The sequence below is a fragment of the Phasianus colchicus genome, chromosome 21, assembly GCF_987193195.1.
Source record: "Phasianus colchicus chromosome 21, bPhaCol1.hap1.1, whole genome shotgun sequence".
NCBI lineage: Eukaryota > Metazoa > Chordata > Aves > Galliformes > Phasianidae > Phasianus > Phasianus colchicus.
In genome coordinates, this window is record NC_143456.1 from 8,659,449 (window position 1) to 8,683,579 (window position 24,131).

The 24,131-nt window shown below is 39.2% G+C and overlaps 1 protein-coding gene across 17 annotated transcripts in view; it reads right to left on the reverse strand.

Annotated features, from left to right (window-relative positions):
- BCAS3 (BCAS3 microtubule associated cell migration factor) overlaps positions 1–24,131 on the reverse strand; it is a 304,411-nt gene that overhangs the window by 216,633 nt on the left and 63,647 nt on the right. For all 17 annotated transcript variants that reach the window (XM_090122759.1, XM_090122758.1, XM_090122765.1 and 14 more), the window contains exons 13-14: positions 19,944–20,037; positions 1,192–1,325 (exon numbers count right to left, since the gene is read on the reverse strand). In XM_090122759.1, the coding sequence (XP_089978885.1) occupies positions 1,192–1,325; positions 19,944–20,037 (228 nt within the window). The remainder of the gene's footprint in view (positions 1–1,191; positions 1,326–19,943; positions 20,038–24,131) is intronic.

Consider the following 24,131-nt stretch of genomic DNA (forward strand, 5'->3'; position numbering starts at 1 on the left):
TTACTAAATGTATTATCCCACATAAAGGCCCATTTTGTTTCCGTAATTTCATCTCACTTTTCACATTGGCTATTCTTCCCTATGCAGGAAGGAAACCACTGCCTGTAACAGTACTTACATTTTGCCAGCACAGTAGCAGAAGCCCTTTTAAACTACCAGGAATTTAAATTCACACAGACTGAAATATTATCAACCTCTACCACATTAAATAAAGCTATCACCTTTGCTTGCTAAAGGTAGGGCAAAAAAACTTAAGGGCAACTGTGCAACCCATAGAAAAAATGAAGGTATGAAGCAACTGTAATCAGGGTACCACAGCCACCCAGGCTTCCAGTATCAGGGTCACAATCAAAGTGCCCGAGGCTTCTCCCTGTCACACTAGTTTACATCTGCCAGACTGTCACAAGTCTGTGCTTTCAGTGTGTAATTGCATCAGCAAGTGCAATACTCATTTCTTACCCTCTGGTGACATTTTTATTTATGTATTTAAAACAGGTTCTTCAACAGTTACTCAGTGCTACAAAGGTGAAGCTCTCCTGATGCCTAAAAGCAGTACAGTGAAGGATCCAGCTATAATGCATCACGCTGCTGCTGTCACAGCAATGCTAGCAAATAGCAATTGAGTGCCATCTCTAACTTTAGTAAAACAACTTACTGAACATTTTTTAAATGTGCATTCAGGCTTTTTCACCTTATTCTAAGCAAGCCCAGTTTAATCTTCCATCTTTAGGAATGGGATTCTAATTGGAAAGTTAAAATTGTATCCCTCCAATCTCCAGCAAGTTCCTCCATTTTGCTGAAGTGTAGATAAAAGTTAATTATAGTCTTTGGATTAACTTTTGCTTTCAACTCTCCAGTCGCCTTTCTTTGGCTTTTACCACCAAAGTCAAGCAAACCCTGACAGTTGCTTCACAGGCACTAGACAAATGTTACATGAGAAAAGGTTAAGTGCAAACACAGCTAATAATCTGGGCTCTTTGGAGGTAGAGTCATATCTGAATAAATCTGACAGCACCTCATTGTAAAGGGCAAGAATTTATTATTGTCCAGGTTAAACGCTGTGCTCTTATCCTTTTTGTGGCTATAACATAAGAAAGGCTCTTTCTGTGCTGAAACAAACATTAAAGTGCCAACATACACAAAATGTATAAGGTGTCTGGGGATTATTCTTCAACAAATAGTTCAACTTACTTTGGCTTCAGTCTCTCCCCTGTGAAGTGTATACAAATGATGGACGGCACTTTGTGATGATGACCAAGGATGTGTCAGTATTTGAAAAACATGGAAATCATGGCCTAACGTGTCAGTAGTGACCAGCAACATCCCTGGGTAAAAAAAAAGAAAAGAAAAAAAAAGAAAAGCACAAGAGATTAAACACTTGAAAAGAGGCTTAAGAACGTCGATCTAAAAAGCTAAAGTGTTTTACATTGCAGTTTCTGGAAACAAAACAGTTGCAGGAAAATCACTGAATTCAAAGAGATTCATTTCATAAGAATGAAACAGAACTTCAACCTACATCGTACAACACCATCACTGCTGAAGAAGTACAGTACAAAGCTATGAAAGGCAACTGTGAGTATTTCAAGTCACACTGGGAGTTTGAGTGACCAGCATGTAGTGATGAGCACGGCAGGGAGTCACCAAAAGTGCTCTTCACACTGAAAGAGTCTGCATACAAAAGACTGGTGTTTCCACAGTAATTTTGGACATACAATTGCTATGAAAACACAGCTAAAACAACCTATACCAAAACAATCCTGAAGAAGCATCTTTTTACGAACGGATGTGAAAGAAACTGTCTGATTTATGGCTGGAAAGGCAGCAAATCAGAGTTGAGAGCTTTCAAGTGAAATATTAAATTAGGTACTAACTTCATTGAAAACGGGTCACTGATGGATGTACTGAAATGATTAAATTAGAAGACCAGCAGAATGACAGTAACTTCTATATGCTGTTTACTTTTTCTTCTCTGTATGTCAGTCCATAACACATTTCATAATTTACAAACACATGTTTAGAGCCAACATGCCATTATGTTTTATACCAAACAAAGAAATGTTTTTGCATATGGAAGCATGGCATTATTTCATAATTTGAGAATACAGTAAGCAAACTTCATATCTATTTTTCTGCATAGAAATGTCCACATTAACTTGCTTATTAATAAAATTAAGGAAATTATCACCCCAAATAAACCTCTAGCTTTATCAACTTCAGATACAAAGCAGTTTAAGCATGTTAATAGCTACATTAAAGCACCTTCTAAGTAATTTTCAGAGTATCACATCCACTACACAAGATTTTTCTGCACAGTTCATGTTGCATTGGTTCTCCACTTAAACATGACCAAATTCTCTTATACTGCAGGAAGAGAATTTAGATCTCCACATTTTACCTGACTCCTCTTCAAAGGACAAGCAGCTATCTTACTTCTGTCATAACGGAGTGTTCATGTTCTCAATTTATTTACCCATGACTCCATGGTTCATATTTTTTTTCTCTTTGTTTTACTCACTGCTACCTAACAAACATATCCAGTACAAATTCCAAAACCCCCAGATGTTATCACTGCAGCCTGGTACATGCCACTTCTAATATTTCAGAATTAGACTGGGAAAAAAAGCAAATTCACATACAGAGCAGCAGGGAATCATCTCAGTTAAGATTAAGTTTAATTAACCTTTCAGCAGAACCGAGGGTACCCTACCACCAGGTCACTCCCTGAGCACTTTCCCTCCTTGATAGCTCCAAAATCTCTCTGCCTTTAAACACAGGTTGGAGCTAAAACGTTGATGCTCTGGAGCCCCCAGCATCCCCCAGTGTGCTGCAGGTACACGGACACTGACACAGCACCAGCACGGACCCTGAGGGTGACCACAGTGCTCCTGTTTCACTCGTAGCTCTTAGAGATAGAAGAAACTCGTGAAGATCAGTACTTTGAAGAACGAGTCGCGCCAGCAGAAAGGTACAGAACTGCAGAGAAATCTAAACTGCACGTAGAGACAGATTTGCCTACGAAGCTCCTTTGAGCTTGACCACTGTGCTGGTGGGGCTCAGGCAGAGTGCGAGGCCACCCACATTGCTCACAGCCATTTATTTCCTCAAAATCACGCATACGCAGAATCTTAAATATCTTAAACCCGACCTCAGCAAGATTCTCTCCAGGAGACATACTTTTACTACTCCAGGCTGCTGCCCCGGTGCCGAGTGTTAGAAATGAAAGAGAGTTTGTTACGGAGCTCAGAAATCCACGAGTGCATTTGGGTATTGTGTTTGGGCGGTAAGGCATGTGAGTCGAGGTTGGTCTGGATGTTAATGTTGGCTTAACTGGCAATTTCCTTGATTTGTAGTGACTGTGTTGATAGGAAATACAGCTAAAGTTGCTTAAGTGCAAGTGAGCCAAGTCTTTAGTGTGGGATTATGCACACAATTTGCATTAATTCTGTTCTGAAACATCACAAGATACACTTCCCTCCTAGTGAAGTGTGCGGTCCTTGATAATATATAGCATTACCAGTGGAGAAAATTGGAAGCAAATAGAAGGGTTTGTGTACTAGAATTAGGCTGACACTATTACTGGAGTGAGGATATTCCAAAAGACCTAATTCAAAGTATTTATTTTCTGCATCCCCCTGTCTGCCTCTCCTCACACATTAGACCACTTTTCAGAGAGGCTGAGTGTGCTGTCTGTCCTCTTGGCCTCTGCCTCATTGCAGAGAAAGGAGCCCTGGAGAAAAAGAAGCTGGAGGAGATGTGCCCACAGGGCTTCTCTCAGCAGCCTGCAGACAGCCTCAGCAAACTTGGAGGCTTATTTCCCCAGAAGTCTTTTGTAAATGCACATGCAGAATGCACCCAGAGATTTGAGCGCAGCATTCGTGTGCATCCCATCACACAGCACAGTGCCATCACAGAAACATGGTGGAATGAGCCAACAATCTGCCTGGGAGCTGGAGACAGAAAGCTGTGTGATAATTAGGAGGCAGTGAGAACACAGGGATCACCACACTGCACTGTGCATCACACCACTCCGCTCTGTAGCTACTGTTTCTAATCCTGGCTGGAGATGCAGGTGTCTGTAGATGGACTGATAAACCCTGCAGCCCACAAACTCATATAATCTCACCTTGCTCCTTACAAAGGTATTCTGTCATTTCTATTCACTCAGTGCTAGGGTGCTGTTTGGGAGCACACAGGCTAACAAGTACAGCACCCAGGAGCACCTGTTCATCCTTCAATGACAAATGAGTGTCTGAGCAAATTAAGCAGCAAAACACGCTCACCTGCCTGCAATTCTGATCACTGCCCTATGAGGTAAATGCTGCCTGGCTCCATAGTAATGTGCTGTCCTTGCCTTGTGGTATTTTGGGCTTTGTGTGTTTTTTTTTTTTTTTTTTTTTTTGCTAGCTTGAAGGAGTACTGAGGTGAAAGAGATGGTATTTGTGGGTGTGAACAAATTGGCTTAAAAATAAAAAGATGAGTGGCGTCCGATTTGGCAATTTTGAACGCCTAACCTAAAATCCTTCTTTCTGCCACTGTTTGGATTAAATGCAATTCATTAGATGAAAGCCAAAAGAAAACAGGCCCTTCATTTCTATTAGCAGTTATTTCTTCAGAAAGCTAATGGAGAAGATTTCCTACAAACATTTGCATTTGAAAGACAAATGTACACTCGCAGAGCCGCGTCAACACAGAGATCCCAAGCACAGCACCACAGGTTAAAAGAATACCCATTTATAAAACTGGATTTTCAAACATCTTACTCACTACTGTTACTCAAACACTAGATCTCTGATGTTTTAGGAGATGGGAGGTGTGTTTTGGCTTGGTGTTTTCCACCTCTCATTGCTTCGTAAAGAGAATCAGAGCTTTCCATTCCTAGAGCACAGCAATGGCGTTCCCCTGCCCACCCCACTGACACCTGACCTCTGGGCTCAGCACCGACCTCACTTTCTCTTTCACATGCAGGAAACTTCAGCTCCACTTTCTCAAAGACTGTGACAGTTTTCTCAAGAAGTTGTTTAGACGGAAATAGGGGTTAAAGATGTCATAAGCTCATTCCAAAATGTTTTCTCGTACGATGTACTTCATGTATGAATAACCATAGATGAGAAGTGAGTAATTCTCAAGGATTTCCTGCTTATTTTTCAAACTGGCATTAATCCCTGGTTAACAGATTCCATCTGAAATCAATTGAACATCTTACATGTACAGAACCCACGGAAATCTATGCACCAAGCTGACAGTAATTAGTATGCATCTCCCACCAAAGCTGATTTTATGTCAATCCGTAATGTGAGGTGTACAGTTAGTTTAAGTTAATGACTGCTTTACTATGTGGTTTTTCAAATCCATGGAGATGATTAAAACCCAGTTTAAAGGGACCCGATGTCCTAGATGCAAAAACAATAACAAAATTCCTGTAGCAGTTATACCTGATAGACACGTCTGCCTGCTTTCCATGCGTTGTGTTTGGGAAACGATACGCTTCTTTCAGGACAGAAACATTAAAAAGTGCAGTGAATATATGCTTAAAAGGAAAAACCAGTACAGATGTAGACTGTGGGTTAAGAGCTATTTCTGCAGTATCAGAAGACTAAACCAGACTCTGGCCTGGCCATAAACTAAGCCCACGCCCTAAATGAGGTGCCAAGCCACAAAAAGCATTTGCGTCAACTGGGAATACAAGGAAAAGAAGGACTTCTAATTATAGGGCCTGGAAGCGGAAGCCCAGAGTGATTAGGAGTTGAGGCGCTGCTGTATGTTTATCTGGGAGCTTCCTCTTGCTAGCTCTCAGCCCGGGTTTGATAGATGAGGGTTGGCCTAAAGGGTGGGATTGGAGCTGCTGATGGTACACAGAGTCCTCCACAATCCGAAGGAAACGGAATACTAAGGCTTCTGTGGCCTTGTAGGAACATAACTCTTTTCAGCTAGGCGTCAGCTGGTTAGCCCAAAAGGCAAAATTAGAGAGCAGCAAATCTCAGTTGGGTACTTGCTATAAAATCTGAGAAACCTTAGCAGCCTGAGCATCTCCGCCACATCCTATTTATAACACCTAGGGAACTGCATTGTTGTTTATTATGCATACAAGTGAGATGTGCGCAATTTCACCTTGGGTTTAGGTTTCATGAGTAAATCCACGGTAAGTAATGTCATCTTTCAGAACAGCAGCTTTTTTCCTCCTTCCAAAACAATGTCATTTAGTAATTGCATGCTGAAGAGCTCAATGCATTCGAGCTGTGCTGGATTTGTTCTAAAAAGACTAAGAGCACGCATTTTAGGAAAGCAGCCATACAACTGCATACAGAACACAGGTATTTACAGATACACTTAAGTATGCAATCCTGACATTTTCCTGCACACAAAGACCTGCACAGCCACTGCACAAATATCCTATTTTACAAATAGTGTTAAAAATATAAGAGCAACTTCTCAGATATATATGTATATTTTTAACATGAGGACAGACACCATGAAATGCTGAAATATCATGCTCTGCAGTTTCCAAAGGCCAGCATCAGAGCACTCAGAGCAACCACACTGGTTACACTGCTCCTGGCAGCCCACACACTCACTCTGCATCCTTCCCTTCACACTGCTGGGTGCACTGCTATTCCTTTCCAAAAGCCTCAAACCAACCATGGAAGATGTGACCAGGCTGTCTGTGTTTTTATGAAACTTGCAACCTACCCATGAACACTAGCTTTATTTCTACTCACTTAACTCCTCTCTGAGGCTGATACCAATCAAAATATACACAACTATTAGTGCTGCTGAGCCTTCGTATACTCCTGAGTATAACACAAATGCCATCACTACAACACTTGGTCTCCGAAAGCTGAATTAAATAAGGAAACCCTGATTTTATTGTAATTCACTAAGAAAAATCAAGTGCATAAAGATATCAGAAAAATTTGAAGATAAATATTAAGAATCAGCAAGCCAAAAGAAACAGAAAGCGCGTTATCTTGTAACCGAATGATTACCAGTGAGTACTCTGGCGATTGCTCTGCTCTTCAGCACTATCAGGACAGTTATATATTTAATCCAAATATCTGGAGGTTGGAGTGGATGTATGGAATCCACCAGACTTTTCCTATGCCTACCAGATGGCTCAGCACTATGCTTTATGAGCTAAATACTACTCAGCAGTTTCAAATGCTAACTGACTACAGCTGATGGCCCAATAAATAGTAAACCTCCATCAGGATGGGTTTCTCCCTCCCTAAGCTGAAGAACGAACACAGAGGGCAACAGAGTAAATGAGGGCAAAAGATCAAAGGGAACAGACTCCTTTTCTGTAACTCCTCCACAAGGGACACAAATCCACAGCCACCACCATTACAGTGGTGTTTGAGGCTTTGCTCCAGTCGCACAGACTGCAGTAAACATTTAACTGCTGAAATATATTATTGTGTTTTTCTCTTTTAATTGGAATTACAATAAAGTGAACGTTACTGAGGGTGGATAAAATCCTGACCTCCTTGAAGTCTGCAGAGCTTTTGCCACTACATTCAAGATGGGAACTAATTCGACCCTTTTTATATATTTGCACGTTTTTAATGTTAAAGGGCATTAACAACTCATTAACAATGCCTGCTGTGCTAAATGTTCTGATAATCATTTTAATGTATTTGAGAATTAATTACAAAGCCACGAAGTACCAAAATGGGGTATATTCACCACAAGTGATACCCGAGCAGATCAACCTCTACAAGTGTCCACATGTCTCTTCAATATATTCAGCATTATATTAAAATTCACCTGTTTTAATTGTAACTGACAAACTTTAATAAAATGCAAGACTTCTATAAAAAGGTGAGAAAAAAAATCTATACAAAATTAGCTGACCATATCTTTATACAGAGGAGCAACCTTCAGTAAAGGAGGTTGAGATTGTATGCAGTAGGATGAAACTAGCTATGGAAAAAGAGGTTATAGACAATGGTAGATTAGGACAATTGCATATTTTTAAGCTTAAAGAAACAAAGACCCAAAAACTCCCTTGATCTTGAAGGTGGGCAATCTGAGACTACAAAAAGCACTGAAACATAGAAAAAGGACAGAAACAGCATATAGCAAGAGACAGAACACCAAAATTCTCCTCTTTGGGGATGTAAAACAAAGGCAGAATTGCTGGCAGTAATGAAAAAAGCCTACCATGGTACATAGGTGGGTATCAATTATTATAAGTTCTATCTGCAGTAAGGGATCAATTCAAACATACTATTTCAGCAGTAAAATATTTGCATGACGATGTCAATTTGATGACTGAGAAACATTCTGTCTGTTCTTCCCCCTCCCAAATAACTGAACTCTAAAAGAGGAAATGGGCTCCATTCAAACTTCCCAAGAAATCCTACTGCTGCACTACTTCTTTCTGGCTTGGAGGTAAATTCCTTTGGAGATAATAGGTTCGGTGCTTGGATTAATAAATACAGCTTTCAAAAAGGTTAAGTAGCGATGAATTTAAAATACTGATAATCATATCTTTCTAAAATTTAAAAAATGGAGAATTAACACCCCGTACAACACCAGCCCTCTTGTTCAGTACATTTCTGTCATCCACATAACACGAAGTCCCCATTACAGACGTTCATATACACTTCTCCTCAGCTTTAAGATCCTTTTCCATGTACTTCCAGGGTAAAAATTACAGGAAACAAAGAGGGATTTTATTTCAGACTCTTAAAAACAATACTTACCTAAATCACAGCTATTTGAAAGGAGAGTGATTATTTAATAGAGAACCGTGGGTTTGAAGGAATATGTCTGTAGAATGAAAGTGGGTTTCCTGCAGGGTGGCCTTTAAGGAAAATGGGAAAAAAACAAGGGAGGGGTGTATATATAACTGAAATTTTAAAAATACAGAAGAATAAACATGGAAATCATTTCAGAAAGAGGCCATTCTCACTGACATCAACCTGGCTAATCACTATGAGACAATTTCTTTAAACCACCCTTGTGTTACACTGCATTTTTTTCTGTTAGGTCTTCCTTTCTACATTTTTGCTGCAAAAAAATACCCATCAATAGCTTTCAAGCTACATATTGATATGAATTTGAATATGAATTGAATTGATATCCACATAGCTTTCAAGATCACGGGTTTTCACCTTCTGCCCAGGCATGTGCAATATTGTGACACAGTCTTTGTAACTGCAATTCACTGAATACAGTGCCATTCTGTTATTTTTAATACACGTCTTGAAAGGCAACATTTCAAGTCAAAAATTAAAACAGAGAAAAAGCAAGGAATTATTCTGTCAGTAAATAACTACTTGTTAGCTTATTTTACTCCAGATGACACATCCAGGAGGGTGATGTTCCAAAGTGAGATTCATCATGCAAACTTGTTAAGAAAGCTGCAGCGGTTAGAAAAGTCCCAGCACGATGAGGGCCTGGATGCAGGAAATCAGTGCTTCAGAACATCAATCTGCCATTATAAAAGACACCTCCAACCCTTAAGTAATCTACATACTTAATAAAAGTCCAATTGCACAGTTTGGGAAGTAGAAAAAAACAAATCTGTTAAACCGTATGGCACTATCAATGCTTTCCAACAATCAAATCAGGTATTTTTCTGCCCACTTGCTCCAATCAATGGAAAAGCCTTTTGCAGGGACATTCCAATTTAAACCTCTTTAACTATTAACTCAAGGCCACCATCACATTTCAATATAGAACATTTAAATTTCAGGTCTGTTAAAGGTGCAGTCAGGCATCCCAAGGAGTATACAGCTTCATCTGTTTCGCTGCTGGTCCAACATTAATTTTCTCATTATTAATGGACGGAAAAACGCTTTTGTAGCCAAGGAAGCGTAATTATTTAAAATTTAGATGTGTTGCACTTCACAGCTCTCAGTCACTGATCTGGTAGGAGAAACACTTTTGGAAAGCAGATAATTTACTTACCACATTTTAAAGAAAAACTGATATTTGAAAAATTGCACTTTTAGTCTTTAATTACCTTTTATAAACTTTCTCTCTGACATTTAAATAACCATAACTAACAAATCTAAGTACAAAAAGGGTCTGACATCACTTTCTGGTTTCAGCAGTGGAGTCAGAATCCGATGTAACATCCTTCTCTGTCACAGACTTGCTGCACGACCTTGAGTGGATGACAGCTTCTCAACCTTTCGGCTTACCTAACAGCAGCTTTCAATCCTTAACATTACAAGCCTGAAGTTCTTACAATTCATTTTCAATGTACCTTTCTTTTTAACCACTCCTATTGTAATAAACTGGATTGAAATTGCAGCAACAGCTTTGATTTCTGCTCTTTGTTTCCTATACTGTTTGCAAGCTTTTTTTCTAGCCCCTTCTCCTTGCATTGCTGGAATTATGCCACTATTCATTCAATTAACTGCCCACAACTTGAAAAGTCTCCCACTTCTTTTTCACTGAGAACATTTCTTCCTCTCTTAACCTGTTTCTTTGGCATCTTTCTTAACATTAATAATCTCACCTTTAACTCAGCAGCAATCAAGTCTTACTTCTAAAATCTTTCCTGCTGTACATACAAACTGTCTTGGTCAAAACATTCATCTTGTTCTGAACTCGCAAGGTAGCTGTATGAATTTACACTTCTGTACACAATATGTACTAATTGTACATAATACTATTGATACATGTTAATTAATATATAGCAGAATGTACCTCCCTCATCCTATGAATTTAAAAGCTGTGCTATCGCCAAACTGAAGGTGCATTTGAGTATTGCTATAGGAATGTTATAATTATAGCATTTCCACTTTATTGTCAAGAGTTTGTACCAAAAAACATTGCTTTTAATTACACCCCCAGCTGGTAAGAAGAACATGACAGAACCCTGCAGCTGGCAAACTTCTGTGGACACACAAAGGATGTGCACAGAAAAGCCTATACTCAAACAGGCTGTCCCAGAAGACCACCACCACGCTTCTGTAACAAAACGTCCTTCCCAGAGGCTGTAAGTCTAGCTACTTGCCTCAACAGAATTGGCAACTGAAGCACAAGCTCTCAAAAAATAAAATAAAAAATCCAGCACAGGATAATTCTCATCTTTCCCAGCTACCCACAGCCACCTACTGGATTCTATGCAGATACAGTTCTTGGCAGTGAAGCCTTCCCTCCTCAGTATAACTGAGAAACAAGACAATGCTTGCAGTTACAGACACAAATGATTTACATTTCAAGTAGGTGCACGAGCTCCTGCTCTTAACTCGACTCCCAAAGCACTCCTCATGGTGTCTGACTGATGGGGGACAGCAAAAGCAAGCAGCAGAAACCGGGCAAAATCCTGAAGTGCTGCAACCCACTACCAGCCTGCACCATTGCAGTTACTGTGCAGCTGTGACTTTCCACAGGAATCCATGCCCAGGGCTGTGCCAGCCAGCCGGGGGAGGCCCCGATGCAGGCAGGTGGGAGCAGGGCCTGCTGCTCAGGCACAGCACTGCTGATGAACATGGGTGGAAAAGGGAATTCAGACCTACGTGCCATTCCCCATTTTGTCTTTCCCAGGAGCTCAGCCTGCCTTCCAAAATCATTCACTAGATCGGTGTGCTTAACCTCATGCTTCTCAGAGTGCAGAGTAAGAAGATGGACAGATGTTCCTCGGAATCAAACCTGACACATCGATATGCTCCAAATTAGAGAACATATTTAACATGTAGGACTGACTTCTCTCTGCTTTTATCTATAAATGGCTAAAACGATTTTTTCACATTCCCCTCACTCACACTTATGCATCCTTAAGACCTCACATCCGAGAAGCGTTGCAGCAATCAGCTCAGAGCTCCCAAAGTGCTCTTCTGTGTGGAGGTTAAAAACAACTGATAAGTATGGCAGTCCTGCGAAGGTCTGATTTGCATTATCTTCAGCTAAGGAGAGCCTGGTTCTGCTTCTTGGGATAAGCCAGAAATTGTTCTCCACTTATGTAAGACTATCCCAATTCAATGGCACAGAAGAATACAGAAAATCAAAGGCAGTATGGCCACGTGATTAGTTGCCACAGTGGATAACTGGCATCCCTCTAACGCTCGTAAGGAATGGTGCCAGCTTTAGGAACAAAAATTAATTGTCTCAAATTTCTATAAGAGCCGAGAGGCAAGTATCTCAGCAACCTGGCAGAAACACAGCACACTGCCTGGAAAAATGCTACCAGAGTTCAGCTGGAGGCGGGGGATTTTACTTCAGACATGGAGGTTATTCACCCCGACACCCACTTACAGCACGAATGCAGCAGCCAGAAAGCGAGGAGATTTCTCAGCTTTGTAAAGCACATTCCCTTCTTGCCCTACTGCTGCTGACTCCACCACAATCCTGACTGAGAACTTACTCTGCCAGAACGTACAAATTAACTGCAACAGCCTACAAATGGCATTTCTACCTAATTTTCACATGAAACTCTCCTTCTGCAGCCCACGCCGTGGTGTAACACGCAAGTGGGCTGCAATTTCCCTTCAGGCTTACAAAGTCACTATGCGGAAAAATAAAAATGAAAGAATAAAAGCGTATCTGCAACCGCTGGGAAGGAGACAGCACAGCACACGCTGCCTGCGCGCTCCTGCAGCACCCTGCACTCGTGGGGCTGCTGCTGTGCTCCCACGGTGCACATCAGGGAGAGCAGATGATATAAAACATACCTTCCTCTGTAAGCAGGAGAGGATCTGGCCCTTCTTCCCCTCTACAGGGAGGAGAGAACGAAACTTATTGACCCGTGCACTAGATAAATGAACAGACTATCCATTAACCAGTGAATTGCACAGAATGAAATTATGTTAGAGACAATAAAATGAATATGATTTTAAAGTGTTCATTAAAACTGTCACCAACAATCTGAAATTTAACCTATAAACCACAGCTATCATTCATATAACATACAAAAAGCTTGCCAAAAACCATCATTAACCTGTACAATGATCAATAATTTTGACATACAGTAAATTTTGTTTTAAACTGAAATACCTATAACCGATTATAAAATATTTTCCTAGACATGACAAGAAAGCAGCTAAGCCTGGCACACGTTCATGAGCTGAAAACCTCAGCCCTGGAGAATGTGCTTCATTCAGGTACCAGAGAGAAAACCTCTGCAACTAGAAAGCATGTTCTTGGGCAGTCAAAAACCAGACTGAAGTTGTATCTTCACAAAATCCTAATTTTAGGACTCCAAACCGTACCAATAAACAGAACCTACCTATCTGCTGTAATGCTGAATGTACATACTGAGAAGTTCCTTTTTCAAATAATCTTAAAAACTCTGTCCCACGTTTGTGGATGGAAGATAGCACAGTGGGAAACATTTTTTTGTAAGGGGAAAAAAAAGTAAAAGTGAAAATAAAGGTACAGAGATAAAAAGCAGAGGGTCTGGATGTTTCCAGGCCTCCTGATAACAGCTGCTATGGTGTTACAAATACAAGAGCTGCTTGGTTAGACTCAAAGGCTGAGCCCACTGCTTCCCAGCATGCTTAACAGCCCAGCATCATTTCAGGTCTTCACATCAGGATGAAGGTGAAAAGAACTGCTGTAACTTCAAACGCTACAAAATTTGTATTAAAACCCTTTATCTATGCAACTCCCCAAATTCCAGTAATTTACTATTCATCATCTTCATAACACTAGTAAGACTACACACTGAACTCCAAAACATTCCACTAGAAAAGGCAGCTTTCAGCATCAGCATATATAATGCTTTGTAAAGCTTGGTGTGTCTATAAAATGCTGTTTTCCAACAGGGTGGAGTGGAAGATTATCCTAAAATGTGCTTAATAGAAATGGTAATATAACGCAAAACCCGATCTGTATGGAAGTGATTTCTGAAACATTGATCTTATTTCCTTCCTTACAGACTCTATTTTGATTGCATTATCTATGGTTTTACAGAGCTTGCACAAGTGTGTGGACAACAATGTATTTAGCAACTAATACTCAGTGCGAGCACAAATAAAAGGTCTGATTTTCTTTTAAATGTGGCGAAAGACAATTTACCAAAATAAAACCACAGCCCCAGAGTCTCTAAAATTACTCTTAAAAGCAAGTATAACCGTTTCGATAGGACGGTGTATAATTTACAGACAAGTTGGTTTTAATTATCACAGTTCATAAAGGCCTTTATACCTCAGATCTGTCAAAAGGAACAGAGGAATTTTGTTAGTTTTTGACGTGGTAAAAATTTATATTAAGATCTTCCCCCTTTCAGCCTTCTAAAACTGAGATCCTTTCAGCGTGTGCGTTTTGCTGAAGGAACAGCAGATCCCTGACTCCGCGATGCTTATCGGCTGTGTGAGGTACAGACGTTGTGCACTGCAGAAGTCTCACCAATGGTGACTCCGTTTCAAGTCGGAGGGGACTCCTCACACCACCCAGATCGCCGTGTCCGAATCACAGCGCTGAGCCGCAGCGCTCCCTGCCAACATCATAAATGCTGCCATTAAAATATTTGTTTTAATTCTGACCTCAGAGTCACAGCTAATAAACAAGAAAGGCAATGAGAAATTGAAAAACAAACTAAATGCAGCTGTTGGACTGGCCGTTTCACAACTGCGTTTAACTGCATCCTTTAATTTCACATCTATGAATAGAAGCCATACACCACAGCCTGCGTGCCAGCCAGCCGACCAAGCAGCATTTGCTTTGGAGTTCACTTCGCTCTGTTATTCCGTCACGTAAATTTCACTGTATTTTTAACTTTTCCTTCGAGTTGTGGTCTGTAAACAATGACTGTTTGCTGGTGGTTTCTCATTAGGACACGTTCAAGCAATGGACAGCGTCGGTGTAATTTTTCCATAATCCTTCTCACACACAAGGGACACAGAATTTTTCTGTGTATGTATAATGCGTTTGCATGTGTGTCAGTGCTGAGCCCATCGAAGTGCATCCAGTGATGGGATGATTAATGCCCTAGAAATGATGCATTACAAAACCCCATGAAAGAACTAGATACGGGGAGTGCAGCACAAAGCTCCTGCTGTGCCCAAAACTTACTCGTGTACCTTTAAAAATAAAAGCATGGGTGGTTTTTTTCCCCATTATGCTTTTATAAAAATCCATGCAAATAATTTGCCAGAATGCCTAGGATTTAATATACGTACGAGGTAGAGAAACAGGAACCTGAACATACTTGAAAGTAATTTGTTTAGAAATGGTAGGAGGCCGCATTCTTTTAAAATCATAGATAAAAATGAAGAAGCAGATGAATAAAAATTTGGATAGTATGAAAATTACAATTCCCAATTCATTTTGGAATATATTCCTCAGCTATACAGGAAAAGTATAATGGTATTTTGGAAAAAAAAAAAAAAAAGCACGCTTTGATGTGTTTTTCAAACATGAAACAATTCCCCCCTTCTCAGTTTTCAGGTTCTTACATGAAAAGAAAAAAACCAGAATCTCTTTGCCCTCCAAAACAAAACGTTTTCTTTCCTTCAGGGGTGGGGAGAAATTTTCATTGAAAAATAATAATAATAATAATAACAACCATTTCTTTTAATCATGGAAATCTAAAATCCAAATAATACATACCCTATGAAGTCGGTATTTGGGATAGCTTACACAAAAGAAGCAGCAGTTCTCATGCCTCCCAGATCACGTTTCAGTCTTAATTCTCAATCTGGGATACTTGCACCCACAACCTCACTTGAGTCCCAAGACCTTACAAGAAAGTAACACAACAAATGCTTTGGACCAATATTAAAGGGAATAGCAAAAAAACCCCAAAACGCTTAAATGAAGCAGAATACAGAAATTTCCATAGCAGCTCATGCCAGAGGCCTGGGCAGACTAGTGCATTTATTGACTTTAACAACAGTGACTAACAACCATCTCAATGTCTACGATGGAAGAAAGTGAATTAGTTTTAATGGACTATGGCTGACATCAGAATTGGTGAGGTTTTTTCCTCCTCTCTAAGTTACAACATCAAATAATACAATATAATGAAAAATGAGGATGTTTGTACTGTTCTTTCAGTCTCCAGTCTAGACACACTCTATTTTAGATTTAATCCAGTTTATCATTGAGCAACTGATTCTAATTGGTAGCATTTAATCCTTTCCCTTCCCTCTACTCATTTCCTCTCCCCATCTCAGACGCTGCATACACTTACAATTCCTGGCAGACCTTCACCATCATGTTAAAAGCTTGGAGGCTTTCCTCAAATTAAGTAATCCCCTATAGTGTATTCCTTCCTTTTGTGAACTTCCAAAATTTAGTCCGTGGCATTTTCATCCAGAGCCTACATAATAAACTCCTCTTGATCTCCATCATGTAGCAGATAGGACTCTTCTGTGATACTGCACTGACTGTGACATGTCACTGTAAACTGTGTGTGTGGTTTGTTGTTTTTTATATGTGCATGTATGTGTATATGTGTGTGTGTGTATGGATCAGGAGACTAATGACAAATTCTTGCACAATGTTATATTGACAGAAAAAATCCTAATAACCAAAAAAATCTTGTGAGAATGTTTCTCCTGAGTACATTTTAAATATAATAGAAATTCAACTATGATGAAGATAAAGCTTAGTGTCAGTACTGCTGTTTTATATTATATAAAACTCTTACAGGATGTGCAATTATTACTGTTTGTAAGTAACTCATGTCTTTAAACTCTTACAGTTCTGGCATGCAAAATGGAATGAAGACTGTGGTCCTGTAAACCACACTAACAGAGCACATAATACATTCATCAAATAAAACCAATCATGCAGATGACTTATTTGTAACTCAAGTTTATCCAGCAACATCCTAGGTCATTTTTGTGCAGCCAAGGTGTACTGGCTGTGATCCTATAAAAGACAGCCTTGTTCCTGGATCTACACTGAAGCTATCCATGTTGTTCCCACAAAGAAGTGCAATTAGGAAAAATATGATATGCACACAAATGAATTCTGAAAAATTCATCTAAATTACCTGAATGCTAATTAGCATTTTTTGTGGGGACACCATGCATAATAAACCAACCCTGAATTCATCTGAAAGTGAACATTCAAGCTAAAATAAACCATCCCAATACTAATGCTGAGTAAAAGCACCCACACAGAAGCTTAAAGTAATTTCCATTTAGTAAGTGAATTCAAGTAAGCATTCTTAGAGTCTTTTTGTGAGTATAAGCTTCTTGTTTCCACTACATCAACATATAAGCCAGAGGTACAGTCTCCAGTCCATGAATATGACTTCACTTCCTTGTATTACTTAACTCTCCTCTTGAAAGGTTTTAATGAAAGTCTTCCTAAAAGTCAGAAACCTTCATCCTTTGTCCAAAAATACACGGGTGGACCTGATGCTTACCACAGCCTGCAGCAGCTGCCTTTCACTGACACCCACAGCCCTCTATGCACACTCAGAAATGGTATTTCAGAAGTTTGTTAGCTATATTACAACTGGATTTTCAGAGCAGCCATAGACCTAATTAAAGAAACTAACTGACTGCATGCCAAGTTTACTCTGTGTTTGCATACCTCTAAAACAGAAAAGAAAAAATTCAGTGGCTTGGCTTGAATCTGAACAAAAGGTGGATCTAAATAAATCATTACAAAAATGTCTCCAGAGCACAATGAAGTACTGTGCAGAGACACCTCTGCTTGTTCCTTCATGATTCGGCCTTGTAATGCAGCTGATGCCAAGGGCCACACTTACAGCAAGTTCTGGTTGCCACTCGAGCCAGCTCAGACATCCACACCAATTATTTGCATTGCAGAGGAATAAAAAGGAATTCTTTTTGTTTTTAAAAGAAAAACTGAGGAAACATATGACTTTGCCATTTACTGACATCAGTGAGCCTCTTTTCCATTCTTTTGGATTTCCTCTCCACAACAAAGCAATATATTACTCCTTTTCAGGAACTATTCAAGAACTAAATCGGTAAATTTTGTCCTGCTAATTCCTTACAAGTCATTATCACATCACAGCACCTTGTTTGGTATGAAAGCATGTAGCACAAACCCCCAGCATTATCCGACTGCGGATCAATGCCTTCATGGCCGTGGCACTCAGTTCCATTGCTTTATTACACAGAAATCACACACATCTGTACTTTATGTCCACTGAACGTCAATGGCTTCCAGTATCAGTGGTGGGTTCTTGTTTGTTGCTGCTTTATGGCTTTCTTTTTTTTAAGATAATGTTTAAGTTTTTACAGACCTGAAGAACCCACGAACCCTTCAGATGAGACATGATGAAACCAGGATATTTGATCAGACACAGATAATAAAGCAGTTCACTAAAATAGATCACTGTCTGCCTTTTTGGCAGCAGCCTGCACTCACCATGTCCTATTGCAGCATCACAGACAGCACTTCGACTTATGAGTAAAGGTGTTTTTTCAGTCCAAGCAGCCAACAGAAGATGACAGTATCAAAAGCCACTTGTTTTGTTCTGTTTTGTAATGAAAGCAGCTGACTGGCAATACACCACGACATAATGGATTAAGATGATGTTACAATACTGGCTTCAAATGAAATTCTGCCTTGAAGCTAAATAAAGAACCCAGGATACATTGTGAAGTGCTGCTTTCATACTAGAAGCAGCTGAGGTAATACTTTTCAACTGTTTTGGTATTGCTCTGTACTCAAGACATGCAGTATGATTCAGTACCTTGCTGTAAATCATCTCCCCAACAAATATCTCATAATGCATCATTTGCAAACTGTCAAAAATAAAGGATTGGAAAAAACATTTCCCCTGAAATACATTACTGCACCATCAGACTTCAGGTAACAGTCTGCTACATCACATACAAAGGATCTTAATTTCAGTACCTGAGTAAAGCAAAGGAACCAGATTATGATATTAGCAATCCAATAGTATGTAAATATTCATTTTTTAAAAAAGATAATTTGCTTTTGCATGAACACTGTTTGCCATACACTTATACAGTCATAAAATTATCTTAAGAAAACATTCAATTAATATCTTTACAATGTTCTGATTTAAGCAGCTCTTTTGCTTAATTAGCATTACTTGACTCTACTATATTTATTACCTCCCTGCCACACTATAAAGCAAAAATAATACTGTTCTGAAATTGACATGGTTGATTCTCACTTATATCCGAAGAGTTCCACAACAAAATCTCTTAAGTAACAGAAGAAAACACAACCAGATGAGAATACAGTTTTTTATGTCAAAAACTCACAGTGAAAAGGCAGCGAACTGCACACAACTACTAAAGGGTTCTGACATAACAGATGGGATGTCAGAATAAGACCAACTGGTCACAGAGTGAAAACGTAAATGACAGACACTCAGCTTTATTCTTTGAAATGTGACTTCATCCCCAAGTTCCCTGTGGCATTTGCTACATTTTAGAAACCATTAATTTTGGCCGGAGGAAGCTGTTGATTCACTGGCCATTTCTTCCATTGCTCCTGCAATCAACCATTTTTTGCTGTCTTGAAATGGGATAACAAGCATGTTAGTTGTCACATGAAGATTTATTAACAGATGAGATCTCTGCCACCTAGAGTAATTCTTCATTTATTGAGTGGAATGGGAATTTTTGACGAATTTCTTAGAGGTATTTTCAGATTAGAGATGATTTTACTTAGAAGTAAGAGGTACAACAGCAAACTTTTGAAGAACAAAACATGTAACATTGCATTAAGTTCCCTTAGAAACTGCTGTCAGTGAAGTCACTCATTTTATTTTAATATTTATGGAGTAGTATAATTTAATAAACATGCTGATCCTCTGGATACCTGTATGTCAGAACATCTGGATGCTGGGCCAGCAGGACAGCCAACAAAACAGACTTCCTCAGTGCTTTGTGAATTGCTAGACTCATTTATACCATAGCATAACAGCTACTTCAGTTTGAAATTTCTAGAAAATTCAAATTCACCAGTATATGACATTCAACACTGAACAGAACTGGTCAGTTATAATAGCAGTATGTGCATGTGTGGTTTACTTGTTTAAAGAAAAAACAAAACTATTGCATTAAATTAGTAAAGTAACTTACCACTAGGGTTAAAAGCCATGCAGCAAATAGGCTTTTCATGTGCAGGGAAGTGGGCCACAATACCATCACTGTCAGAGTCCTCACTGACAAGTACCTGCATAATATTAATGGAGACACAGTAAGGTTAGTAAATTAAAATACACTTAATTGAAAATATCATGTTACTGGCACAGGATTTGTTTTATACGATATACACAGTGGAAGGAACTTGAAATATGACTGCATGTGAACTAAATACAATCCTCTGCAACTTTTTCAGATAAAGAGTGAGAAACATTTAAATAACCTGCTGGAGGAGCTCAAGGCCGGGTTGGATGATGCCCTGGGCAGCCTGGACTGATGCCTGACATAGTGGTTAGCAGCCCTGCCCATGGAAAGGGACTGAAACTAAAAGCATCACTAGTGTCTAATTCTTTGTAAAGGAAAAGATGTTCTTAGAGTTGTGGAAGACAACCAAAAGATAAGTGGATCAAACACATGCAAGAGCTTAAGTATTTTATTCCTTGGTTACATTATGTTATAGACTAAATTAAGAAAAAGAGTGAGAAAGATCTATCAGAAAAACACTTAAGAAAATGGTACCTGCGGTAAGCAAGAACCACCTTCTTAATATGGAGATAATAGTGCAAAATTCCCCATTTCAAGTTCAGAATAATTTGTTTGCTGCTTCCAAAACAATCCAAAATGTTTCTAATACTTCCTATTCCTAACAGATATCAGAATAATTTGAAGATATTTTTATGCTTCAAAAAGAGAAATCATCTTTAAACGTTTAAAGAAGTCACGTAATATGGATGCAGAGCCTGCGCCTGACTGACTTTAAACGTTCCAATTACTTGGCACTGTCACATAAGCACAATTATGGTTTTGCTTTCCGTTGTCAGCATTCCGTGCTCATTCCAGAACCACTAACCAAAGGGTCTGGAGATCTTCCTAAGAGCTTTTCAAAGAAATTGTGTTCTTTTCTCGGGCTATATAAACTGCTGTAACAACTTCTATGCATCATCTTTGCACAACTTCCACTTTTAGGTAACAAAGACTTATCCTAAACATTTCACTAATGAAAAACACGTGATAAAGTAGCACATAAACCAGTCATACAAACCAAACTGAAGGGTTTCTAAGTCCAGTCCATTAAACAAAACTATTTAATTTAAGAAATGTAGAGATTTGTAGGTATCAGCAGCATCTCAGTCACTCCTAAAGCCATCCATACCACAACGTGTATCCTTTTACAGACTGTAAAGTGGATGAATTCAGCATGTTCTTTGTTGTCGTATTTAATCTAATGGTAACTGCACCACCCTCATCATCATTGCTTACAATCAGTTTCCTGAAATTACACCTTATGTTTAAGCTATAAGTTTTTTGAAAAATCTGACATTTTCACTATAGAAGCTGATTTTCAGATACAGCAAACTTATTTTAACTGCACTACAATTCCACTATTTGTGATAGAAAAAAAAAGAAGAACAATGTACTGGCATAACGTCCAGGTGAGCTCAGCCAAGTCAAAACAAAAGCAACAAAAACCCACCTTCCTTACCAAAAAACCTGGAAATCCTTGGACTGTGGAGAATTCAACCCTCCAGTTGTGACCTCCCTCCCACTGCGGCCCCAGAGTGCAAATACTTGGTTGTGAGGCACACACGTGGAAACACACTATGCAACACAGGATGAAGTTAAAGAAATATTCTTCACATTTTTAAAAGCAATACGAAAAAAATCCTTGTTCCTGGAGCAGGAATGTTCTTCTATTAAATCACCAACTTGTGTTTAAATCCTCAGACTGTACTGCAAGATTTGTCGTGCCCTTTCCCTACACTTCTGCACTGGAGAGTAAGGCAAAATGTACATCACTTTTTACAATTTCAACACTACAAAGGATGTAGGAAAAAAAATAAAAATAAAAATCAAAGGAACTGCAGCAGTGGACTTCAGCACAGCATCAGCCAGAGCCTCTCCGGATGGGTCCCTTCCAGCTCAGAGGTTGCCCAGCTCTTAAATCATAGCATGGGTTTTGACCATCATATATAAGTTAAAGAAAACAAAATTATGTTTATGTAATACAATACTTGCTTTATATCAGAATTTATTTTCTGTATTAAAGATCTTTATATGGATGTAACTGCATCAACACAATACGTGTCCCTGATTACTGCAGGGGAGTTGGACCAGATGACCTTTAAAGGCCCTTTCCAACTGCAACAATTCAATAAAATAGTGCAGATTTCATGCAGGTAAGGAAGAAGACTGGAGCTGTATAGTAATGGAGGAGATATTCAAGGCCTCTACCACGCAGCTTCACAGATTTCAGAAAACACTCTTTGTGGGTGCTAAGTGCCTGGGAAGGTGCTGGAGAGAATGGCATTGGTGGGTAGTGAGTGGCAAATAAACCAGTGCTGACACTGCACAGCTTGCTCCTTTTGACCAGTTCATGGCTTCTGACCACTGGAAAGAGTGGAGCTGGACATTCTTCTTGGAAATAAAACCAGTGGTACAAATTGCCTAATAACATGTGCATGTTCTCTCAGAGAGCTCGAAGGAAGCAGCTCATTCAGTTTCCCAAAGCATAGAGAAAGACAAATCCCACAGGAATCCCAAGGCTGCAATTTTTCTTCAGTCCAGACAGGCTCTGTTCTCCAAGGTAGAGACCTCTTAACCACTATGCTATTAAGAGCAAAAGGCCCTACAAAGTCTGTCATTGAAAAAAAGTTCATAAATTGTTGCATTACTGTTATAATTGCATCATCGTTGAGGTTCTTAGGGATGCTCAAGTATCTTCCTTGCAGAGTTTCCCATCATTACACATAGAAACCCCATTTAAACAAACAAAAACAAAACCAGCTTTCCTCCTAAGATGGAAATCATCACTCTGCCCACTGCTGATGCCCAATCATTGTCTCACTGAGTGAGTTTTCAAGAGGAGCCCAGCCTTGGCTAGACCCACCAAGCTCTCGTGCCAGCTCTGTTTTAGTCCAGGAGAGCACTGCAGTTGTTAGGAGATGGATAAAGTCCTCTTTATCTCACTCTGAAAGAGAAACAGACATACACCTAGGGGATCATTACATCTGCTATCAGAAAGCAGTGTTTGCACTCAGGGCAGGAGATAGCTTAAGCCGAAGCTTTTTTCTCCTATGTAATATTTTTCTTCATTCGTTGCATTTTCCATGCTGCTGAACAGAAGCCACTAGTAATTATGACTTCAATTATTTTAATCCTTAGAGGCAAATTACACCACTTATCCCAGTGGAGACATGTTTTTAAATAAAACATGAAAGTAACCCAAATAAAAATGGACACAAATTTAATCACGCAGGTCCTACTCTTAATAAAATTAAGAAAGCATGATCTAAGCATCATAAAAACAAATAACTTTGGCAATATTTATAAATATGAGTATTATATAATAAAGAGATCTGTGCACATACACTCAAGATCTCCGTTGATTTAGACAGCTGAAGATGGGGCAGTGTCCAACCCAGTTCCTATGGCAAATGCACAAACCCCAGCCCCCTCCAGCTGACCTCCCCAGACAGCCTCCTCCAACTTATAGCCAAGGTCAAACATCAGTGGAAAAGGGCTAAAAGTGATAAATCTGTGGCATTAACTACTGCACTCCTTTTAATAGAATCCAGCATAAACTCAAAACAGCCTCATGCTCAGCCTGAACCATTTATCTGAGACAAAAATGTCTTCTTGACAAAAAACAGATCTCCTTTAATAAAGTAAGGCAGACAGTATTATGCTCTGAGGGAATCCTGTTGCTCTTTTTATATTTATATATAAAAAGAATTCTTCTGTAATACACGTAGATATAAAAAGTGAACAAAATTGATGCCAAATATATGAGCATTAGAACATCAAATTAGCTTTTGTGAAAGCTGTTCTTCTAAATAAAAGCCCTGGTGTTAATGATCAGTGGAATTATGTATGTAGTTAAACTTTTATTATTGAATACTTTTTTAGCTTCAGAATGAATTTTCACTACAATTCTTGCTCCTGATAAGCATCTTTGTTTGGTTCAGTGGTTATCAGCTTCTTAGCAAGTGAAAATGAACTTTCGAAACTGCAGCAGTCTACAGTTTTCTGAAAATTCCTCTTTAATGCAATAAAAAGTTAATAGGGAACAGAAAAAAAGAACCAATCGCATTTTAAAACTTTTAAAAAAAAAGATAATATGTTGAT